A 9,371-nucleotide genomic window follows, 5' to 3' on the forward strand; every position below is an offset into this window, starting at 1 on the left:
TTCATGTTTTAAGGGAGCGCTGAGCGGTGAGGCTGCCCCCCCACTGGCCTGAGGATGCAGCATCGGCATCTCCGTGGCAACGGGGAGGGAGGCCACCCCGGGTGCTGTCCGATCCACTGGGGGTGGGGTGGGGGTGCGGGAGGACAGACCCGGGGTGCTCCCAAGTGAGCAGTGAGGGCGGGTTCGGGCACAAGGACACGCCGGGTATTTTTAAGCGCTGATCGCAGCCCGGAGATATTTCCAGGGCCGCTCCCCTGTGAGTGGGTGACTATTTTGGGGCCTGGCTCCAGCAGGAGGTGGACAGGGGTGAGTCACCGCAGGCTGGGGAGAGTGGGGTGCCCTGGCAACGCCCCCAGCCGGGTCCGGGACCTGCTGACCCCCCAGCCGATGGGACACGAAGGCTCCAGGCGCTGTGCTCTCAGCTAGTTTCAAGCACTTATCGAGCACTTGCTGTATACCAGGCCCTGTCCCGAGACTGTTACAGGGACCCCCCTCAGGCAACCTCAGCCCACCCCAGGAGGCAGAGCCCGCAGTAATGCCCATTGAACCGGTGGGGAAACCGAGGCAGAGGGCTTAGGAGCCTCCCCCACGCCCCGGCCCCCGCTGAGTGCCCCCTCCTCTGAACCCTGAGCCCACCTGGGTCCTGCCCGCTGCATACCCGCCCCCAAGCCAGTACCAGTAGTGGCCCAGGGCTGCCAGGCTGGCAGGGGTCTCAGGGCCCATCACAGAGGCTGGGTCACATCACAGCCAAAGCAGTCGCCTCGAAAGCGTGGGTGTCCCCCGAGTGTGGGTGCCTAACTGGGCTGGAGCAAACTCCACAGGAGGAGAAGTGGGGGAACCATCCGCAGCTGGGGGCTCCCACTGCTCTCAGGGGCAGGTTCCCCAGCTCCAGCCCACAGACCATCAAAAGCACAGAAGGATCTGGAAGCCCTGCATTTAGGAACTCAGCCGGGTGCTTCCAGTTTCTTCTGGTTCAGGGGCTGAGGCAGAGGCTCCTTGAAATCCACCAGGAAGACGTGTCAAAAGCGGGGCTCCCCCAGCACGGGGCCCCTGCGGGGAGGCGGGCAGCTCCCTCAGGAGGGAACTGGTCTCAAGCCCACTGCTGCCACTGGGCAGGTCAGAGCCCGATGACGCAGCCCCTGCCGGGGTCCGGGCTGAGCCCCCGGTCCATGCCCACACCCGCAGGGCGCTGAGTGGGGAACGTCTGCTTCCCACCCATGGGTCAGCACTGGGCTGAAAGATGGGCAGGGGCAGAGCTCAGCCCCGAAGCCAGGGGACCCGCAGGGAGGGGGCATCGCCCAGCTGAGCCCCTTCCATCCTGCCACGTGCCCCCCACCACACCCAGGGTGGGACACCAGGACCCCCCAAGAGGCTGCAAGGCCAGGAGTGGCCCCCCAGTCAGCAGGTCGACGCGGCTATAACTGTGAGACTCAAATCTTCACTCCAAACAAGTTTCAACAGGGTCACAAGTGAGAAAGCGTGGACATGTCCAGGCCAGGCACTATAGACCCAGTCCCTGACCCGGGCCACACCCCCCACCCTCTAGGACACGGTGGTCCCGACACGGTGAGCTCCGCCCAGGCCCCATCGGAGCACCCCCACCCTGCACGGACTCCCTCGCGGGGGTGTGGGGGTCTTGGGAGCCGCCCCACTGCCCAGGCGCCCCCTTGCAATGATGGAGGGCTCGGCGGTGGCAGCTGCATTCGTCTTTATTTTGTCACACAGGGTGGGAGGGGGGCACTGAGGGGCAGGCCCGGCAGGGGGCCTGGGACATGGCCTAACGGGGGACAGGTCCCGAGCAGTTCTGAAGGGGAGCCTCCCTCAAGAGGGTCCAGCTCAGCGCCTGCGGCTTAAAACAAAAACCTCTGTCTGTTCGCCATGCAGATCTGGCATTAAATGTGAAACAAACCTGCAAGGAGCACCCCGCTCCCCAGGGCCGCGAGACGGGCCTTCGAGAAGCCGAGGCTGCGCGGCTGGAGCCGCCACCAGCCAACAGTCCCGGGTGCGCCTCCAACCACGGGCAGGGAGGGCTCCGCCGAGGCTGGGGCGCCGCAGCCCTGGGCGCTCACTGCTTGCCCGCCTGCCGGCCCGGCTTCTTCTCTGGCTGCCCTCGGCCACCGCCCGGGACGCCGCCTCGGCCGCGACCGCCAAACACACCTGCAGGAGGGAGGAGCTGCCAGGAGCCTGGGAGGACGGGGGGCCCGGGGCGGGGGTCCCAGTTCGATCGCCCACCGCCCAGCCCCAGCCTGTGTCCTTGTCTGTGCAGACTCCGGGGAGCTGACGAGGACAGTCCCGCCCCCGGAGCCCGGGGGTCCCACACTGACCACATGACAACCCTGTCAGGCACGGGGTCCGTCACCACAGGCAGGGCCCCTGGGAGAGGGCCTGCAACCAGCCGAGCCAGACCCGCCGTGCAGGGGGAAACCGAGGCTGGCGAGTGCAGCAGGGCTGGCAGTGACTGAAGCACCGGAGTCCCAGGCCCCCGCCGCCCCCCACCCCAGCCCCGCCCCCGGCGGCCCTGCCCACCTGCCTACCTCGCCCGACGCCCCCCGTGCCGCGGCCCCTCTGCTGCTTCTGCTGCGGCAGGCCCCCGCGCCCGCGCCCCCGGGCCACCGCCTCCTCCTTGACCATGTCGATGACCTCGTCGGGGATGCGCAGGTACTTGATGGTGCTGCCGCGGACGTAGCACTCGGGCATCCGCCAGAACTTGTCCCCGTCCTGCAGGGGCCGCGTGTGAGGGGACGGGGCCATGCCCCTGGAGGCCGCACACCCCCCGTCCGCACGCTGGGAGCCGCACCTGACCCCACCTGGCCTGGGTGACCCTCTGCAGACCACAGCCGGGGGCAGGGGCCTCCCGAGCCCAGGAGCTGCCAACACCCCAGGCCTGGTCAGCAGGGGACGCAGGGGCACAGCCTGGAGGGCGGCCAGGCACCAAGGAACAGAGGGCAGCGCCCCTCAGCCCTTCCCATCCGTGCAGCCCGCTCCCAGGACCCAGGCTCGCCGTCTGTGAGACACCCCCGCCAGCCCCATCACCTCCTGCCCCTCGACAGTTCACCCCACAAACGGGGACCCTCCACTCCCCCTCACCTGTCAGGACCCACGGCCAATGCCCGGGGCGAGCCAGGCCCCATCTGTCACCCCCCCGGCTGTGTCCAGACCAGCCCCACCGACCCCCCAGCCCCTCCCCCCGCACGCCCTCCCTGCCGAGGACACACTGGACTCTGCACGGGGGGCTGCCCTGGGCCTGCTCACATGCCCCCCACCGGCCCTTCCTGCCCACCTCCCGGAGGCCCAGGCTCCAGGGGACCGTCTTGCTGGCAGCACAGGCCGGACTCCCGTCCCCACCCAGGGTCAACCACGTCCCAGGACCTCCTGTCACCCAGATCTCGGGGCTGGGGACCACCAGCTGCCATCGGGAAGGGGACCCACCCCAGGGCACTTTCCAAAGGGAAAAGCAGGGCCGGGAGCTGGGGTCCCGAGGGGAAGGGTCCCGCCAGGTGCCTACTGCCAGGGAGGCCCCTCATGACCACCCCCCACCAGTGCTCCCCGACAGACGGTGCCGGAGCCCCTCCCTCCATGAGCTGTGGGGACAGGAGGGGGCAGCGCTGGGGAGCAGGTCCCAGACCTCCCCAGGGTCCCCCAAGGCCGCCCCCACCCCCAGAATGAGAACCCCCACCTCCCGGCCCTGCCCCTCAGCCAGCTCCACCCCTATCTCAGCCCCGCCCCACCGGTGGCCCCACCGCTGGCCCCGCCCTGGCTCACCCGGGACGTGCAGATGACCTCACGGAGGTTGATGTTCATCCAGTTGTCGCAGCTCACCAGGTGCCCGTTGTACGTCTCCCCGTTCTTGAGCTCCACCAGCTGCGGAGAGGCCGGGTCAGCAGGGACGCCTGCCCCGGGACACAGCCCCCCATGGGGTGCACCCCCAACCCCTCGCCCTCCCGCCCACAGCGGCGCACTCTGCCCCGTCCTGCTGCTTCTCAGGCGCTTCTCACAGTTAGAATAAAACGTTAATAAAAACACAAGTCCTTCCAGAATGCCGCTGCTGGGCTGGGAGCTGTGCTGGCCCCTGTGGTGAAACACAGGAGGGCTGCTCCACGAGGGCAGAACCAGGGTGGAAAAGCACCAGACCTGCGGCCCTGACGGTCACACAGCGTTGGCCCAGGATCCCCGCGGCAGGCAGGGGCCGAGGAGGGCGTCTCTGCACACGGGGGGCTGGGCCGGGGGTCCCTCCACACGGGGGACAGAGGTGGGGGTCCCTCCACACAGGGGGCCGGGGCAGGGGTCCCTCCACACCGGGGACACCACTCAGCTGGAGCAGAAGGAGCTGTCGCACCCACGTGGCTGCCCCCCAGGGACGCTCTCCAAGTGCGAAGGGCCACAAGACGTGACCCCGCTGGCAGGAAACACCCAGGGCGGGCTCTCCCAGAGGGGAGGAGACAGGCTGCAGGGGCGCAGGGTCTGTCTGCGGTCTCTGTCTGGGCTGGGAAAAAGTTCTGGAAGGAGACGGCGGACACACGGATGCCGCCATCCACTCCCTCCAGACAGGTGAACACAGGGACCCGTGACACTGTGTGACATGTGAGACTCCACCGGGGATGCTGGGTTGATGCTCCCAGGGCCAGCCAGAGGGGACCCTGCAGCATGGGGCAGGGCCTGAGTGGCCCCAGGAAGCTGGTGCTGGGGGCTGGCAGGGGAGGGGGAGGAGGCGGCCAGTGGGCAGGAGGAGGGGACCCAGCAACCCAGTGCCCAGCACACCCCATGGACGTGGACGGACGTGCGCACACAAGCAGCCACAGCCACCAAGGGTGGCAGCCACCCAGCATCCACCCAGCAGACGGGGAGGCAGGTGGGCTACGCACACCACAGGGTACCGGTCAGCCAGGGAGGAGTTCCGGAACACGTGAGCACATGAAGACATCGAGTTTAGTGGAACAATCAGAAGACGCAAACCCACAGAGTCAGAATCCAGAACACAGGTTCCCAAGGGGTGGGGAGGAGGCACGGATGGGAGCCAAGGCCTAAAATGCACCCAGCTCCGAGGTGGCCCGACGGGCACGTGGTGGCAGGTGGTGACGGTGGCACAGCCCCGAGACACACCTGGACGTGGGTGCGAGGGGGAAGGGCAGGCTGCAGATGTGGTAACAGAATAAAAATGTTTTTTCGACTCCATGGAACTGCACAACACACACACTGAGCCCTAAGTGAAACCACGGACCACAGCTAGGGCAGCACAATCATAAAACGTGCTTCTGCACCAACACAAAGTGAGAACAACAGGGAGGGGGGTGCGTGGGAATCCTGTATTTTATGCATGATTGTTCTGTGACCCCACAACTTCTCTAATTGAAACAAGATTAATAAAGAACTAAAAGAAGGAAAAAATGCAAGGCTGGGGCTGCCCCCGCCCCCCAGGTCTCCTGGATCACCAGCTCTCTGGGTGCCGATGGGGGCTCGAGGAGGTGGACCGCTCAGCCCCCAGCTCTCACACGGAAGCCTCTTCCTGGCGGGTGGGGGCCCCCTGTGCACACCAGGAAAGGCCCACATGCAGGTTCAGACAGACAGATAGGAAGCATGGCCGACAAGCTACATGGCAATAAGGGATAACACGGGGACCGCCACTCAAGCCCGCTGGAGAGCCACAGCATCCGGGCCCCCACCCAGCAGAGCATCCCAGAGCACATGTGGGGTGGGGGAGGCAGGACGGGGGCACTCGTGGGCACCGGGGCTGGTCAGGGTACATGAGGGGACACAGGGTGAGGACTCCCCCACCCGAGGGGCTGGCTCCGTCCCACCAAGGACCCCAGCCCAGGACGGGCCACCTCTGGCCTGCACAGCAGATTCTGTTTTCTTTTTAACTGGTTGTTAACGTTGGAAAATGAAAGACTGTGCCGGAATTCCAGGCAAGCAGAGGTCCAGCGTCTGGGCTGTCTATCGGGGGCAAAGCGGACTCCTGTGACACAGGGCACCCCAGCTCACCCCACCCAGCCTCACCCGCCCCAGCGAAGCATCCAGGGTGCTGGGAGGTAGGGCTGGGGGTCTCCCTCCCTCTGGGGGGCTCCGGGCCGCAGCTGTTGGGGAGTGAGGTTCCACCAGGCCCGGCTGCCTGAGCTGGCTCCATGGTGAGGCCGAGCAGCCTGGCGGCTAAGCCTCAGCCCCCAGCCTCTACTCGCTTCACACAGGGCTGCCGAACGCCAATCTGGGGGCTGCCAGCAGAGCCCCTGGGACTGGACACTTCCCAGGGGCTGTGGTGAGTTGGGGGAGGACCCTTGGGGCAGGCAGAGCAGCCTCCAGAGGCCCTGAGAGCAGGTGCAGACCCTCCACAGGCTCCGGGGGCAGGGGCAGCCCCAGCCAGGGCAGCCAGGCGGGCGGATGGGCCGGCGTGAAGGAAGGAGGCCCTGACCACACAGGGGACCCCGAAGACGCCGCGTGCTCAAGGGCAGCCGGCACAAAGCGACAGGTGCTGTCTGAGCCCACCTACAGGACAGGTCCAGAATGAGCAAATCCAGTGAGAAATCGGGGGGACGACGAGTCCCGGAACGAGATGGAGCTGCTGGTAGCCTGACATCATGACCAGGCTAAACGCCACCCAAGGGCTCGCTGAGAAACCTCCTCTCGATGGCCGTACCCTCATGGCACATGACTAAATCTCAGCGAAGGCTCTGAAGAAGACGCGGCGACCCTGTCTGGGCAGGGCAGCCCCCCGCGTTCGCAGCGAGCGCCCAGGAGGGGCGACGAGGGGGGCCCGCCATGCACACGCGCCCCCCGCCGCCCCAGGCTGCACTCACCATAGGGTGGTTCTGCGCCGTCTTCAGCAGCGACAGGGGCAGCTGGAAGGCAAGCAGAGACCAGTGACTTTGGACCTGGGGCAAGCAGAGACCCCACGCCCACTCTTGGCCCTCCCCCACATCTCTAGTAAGATTCACCCAGATCCACTAAGCTTTAAGATGCTCAATGTCTTTTTCCACCACTACAGATTTTTTTACAGCCAACATATAGCATTTTTATAACACAAAAAAATTTAAATCCGTTCTTTTCATCTTAAAAACACAAAGTCATGGCCTAAGCCGAAGGCTGCCTCCAGGCTTTGCAGGAGGGTGGGCTGTGGGCCCGTGGCAGGTGCAGGGCTCAGTGCCCGAGGGTCCCAGAAATGAGATCCGCCCACGGGGAGACCCGAGACTCGCCCCACTGCGACCCCAGGACCTCGACCCCGCCCCCTCAGCAGGAAGGAGCCCCTCCTCCAGAGACCCCTGGGACGCGGCTTTCCCGGGTGGGCGGACATGCAGGCCTCAGCCAGGGGAGGCCAGACACAGCCCTGACCCCTTGGGGCCCCCAGAGCCTCGGGGTGGGGAGCAATGCTGGGCATCCCCAAGAGGCACCGGGGAAGGCCGGACGCGGGCAGGGAAGGAGGCTGCAGAGGGCAGGAGCCATGCCCAGGGGGCTCGGGAGACTCCTTCGGGAAGGGTTTGGGCAGCTGGGGGGCCGGGGAGTGGAGAGGACCCAGTTTACAGAGGCCCTGGGGAGCTGGGTGCCCTCCAGGCGCTCACACAACATCCAGCCCAGGGCGGCCTCTGGGGCCACCTCCTCGTCCCGCCGCCGTAAGGACAGCCCTGCAGGCCCGGGGCCCCCTCCCCACACAGCAGCGGGGCCACCGGAGACACCTGCCCCAGCCGTCAGATCTCGGCTGCAGAGCCCCTCCCCGGCCTCCTGTATCCCCGCCAGGGCGGGGGGCGCCCCACCTCCACCCCAGCACCCGCCGGCCCGTTCTCCCAGGCCCGGCTGGAAACGCCACATCCCCCGCACGGGAAGGAAGCCCCTCCAGGCCGCCACGTCCTCGGCCCCTGCAGGAGGGCAAGAGAGAAGGGCGGATCCTCGGGGACGCGAGACCCCACGGGGCAGGGGGAGACTCGCCCGAGCGCGGACGGGCCCCCCAGAAGCGGGGAAGTCGCAGGGGCTTCCCGAGCCCCATGGTCCCTCCTCCAGGAAGCCTTCCACGACCCCCGCTTCCTCCCCAGGCCTCAGTTTCCCCTTCTGTGGACCGGGAGGGTGAGCGAGGCAGGCGCTGCGAGCCCCGGGGGCGGCGACCCCTCCCCGGGTCGGTTTCCCGGTGGAAACGGGGGCCCGGGAGGTCTCGCCGCCGACCAGCCCTGAGGCGCCGCCAAACGGGCTTCACCGGGGAACGCGGCCCGGCCCCGGCTCCCGCCGGCCTCAGTTTCCCCGCTGGAACCCAGCGCCCGTCCCCGCGGCCCCCCACGGCGGCAACCCCTCTTCCCCGCGAGGCCCCGCTGTCGGCCGGCCCTCACCATGGTGCCGGCGGGAACCGGGCTCACCGGTCACTTCCGCCACCGCTCGCGCCCCTGCCGGCGGCCGTTCCGCCGCGCGACACTAGGCCGAAGAGGCGTGGCGGCGACGTGAGCCAATCAGCATGGCACTCTGGGGCCGCGTAACCAATCCGCGGGGAGAGGGGCGGGGCTTTCTAGACGCGAAGGGGCGGGGCAGAGCCGTAGTTCCCGCCGGAGGAGCAAGGGCTGGGGCCGTAAAGCGCTGCGGCGAGCGCCGCAGAAGGGGGTGGAGCAACGCGCTCCGGCGCCGGAGGCCTTGTGGGTAAGGACGCATGCGCAGTGCGAGGTCCTCGCAGGTCTCCAGGGCTCCACGTGGTGGGCAGAGGTGGTCATTGCCTCCGATTTGCGGACGGGGGGATATCGGCCCCGTGGAGGTTGGGGCGGGCCTGGTGGTCGCCCTGAGGGTCCCCGGTCTCCTAGTGGTCACTGTTGTGACTGATACTCATTCGGGGCCTTTGGAGGGTTGAAATCCCGGCCGCGCCCCTGCGAGCCTCAGTTTACCCCCACTGTGAAATGGGGACAATAGTAGAAGCTGCTCTCAGAGGTTGCAGAAAGGACAACGAGTTAAGCCATGTAAAAGCACTTCAGCCGCGGGCATGCAACAGATAAGGATTTATGGAGCTCCTACTCTGTCCCTGTCCCTGCAGATACAGAAATGAACAAACCTGCCTGCCCCTCCTGTGGCCTAGGAGCCCGTCAGCTGGGGAGACAGAGGCAAACAAGACAGACAGGCAAATGTATTCCTTTCCTAGGGCTGCACGACAGGTTACCACACACTGGGTGCTTGAAACCAGTTTATCCTCTCACAGCCCCGGGTCGGCAGGGTTGGTTCCCCCGAGGGTCTAAGGCACAGTCTGTTCCGTGCCTCTCCCAGCATCCAAAGGCCGCCCACCATCCTTGGTGTCCCTTAGCTCGTCCCATCTCCGCGTGGCCTTCTCCCCTTCCTCTCTTACAGTGACACCTGACCTGAGTTTAGGGCCCAGACTAATCCGGGACGTTCTTATGACAATCCTTCAGTCCCACACATCT

General features: G+C 66.7%; 1 protein-coding gene across 3 annotated transcripts; it reads right to left on the reverse strand.

Annotated features, from left to right (window-relative positions):
- Positions 1–1,691: 1,691 nt before the first annotated feature.
- Positions 1,692–8,401, reverse strand: LSM4 (LSM4 homolog, U6 small nuclear RNA and mRNA degradation associated). Of its 3 annotated transcripts, none has more exons than XM_037818040.1 (5): positions 8,304–8,401; positions 6,789–6,830; positions 3,763–3,861; positions 2,535–2,718; positions 1,692–2,157 (listed from the first exon to the last, which is right to left on the reverse strand). In XM_037818040.1, exons 1-5 carry the CDS (start codon positions 8,304–8,306, stop codon positions 2,066–2,068), a joined length of 420 nt encoding a protein of 139 aa, XP_037673968.1. In that variant the 5' UTR covers positions 8,307–8,401; the 3' UTR covers positions 1,692–2,065. The 3 variants fall into 3 exon arrangements, with proteins under 3 accessions (XP_037673968.1, XP_037673967.1, XP_037673966.1); XM_037818039.1 differs by lacking the exon at positions 8,304–8,401 and adding an exon at positions 6,482–6,686 and having other exon boundaries at positions 6,789–6,823; XM_037818038.1 differs by lacking the exons at positions 6,789–6,830; positions 8,304–8,401 and adding an exon at positions 4,314–5,816.
- Between the last annotated feature and the right edge of the window lie 970 nt (positions 8,402–9,371).

This window comes from Choloepus didactylus, chromosome 25 (assembly GCF_015220235.1).
Source record: "Choloepus didactylus isolate mChoDid1 chromosome 25, mChoDid1.pri, whole genome shotgun sequence".
NCBI classification, from domain to species: domain Eukaryota; kingdom Metazoa; phylum Chordata; class Mammalia; order Pilosa; family Megalonychidae; genus Choloepus; species Choloepus didactylus.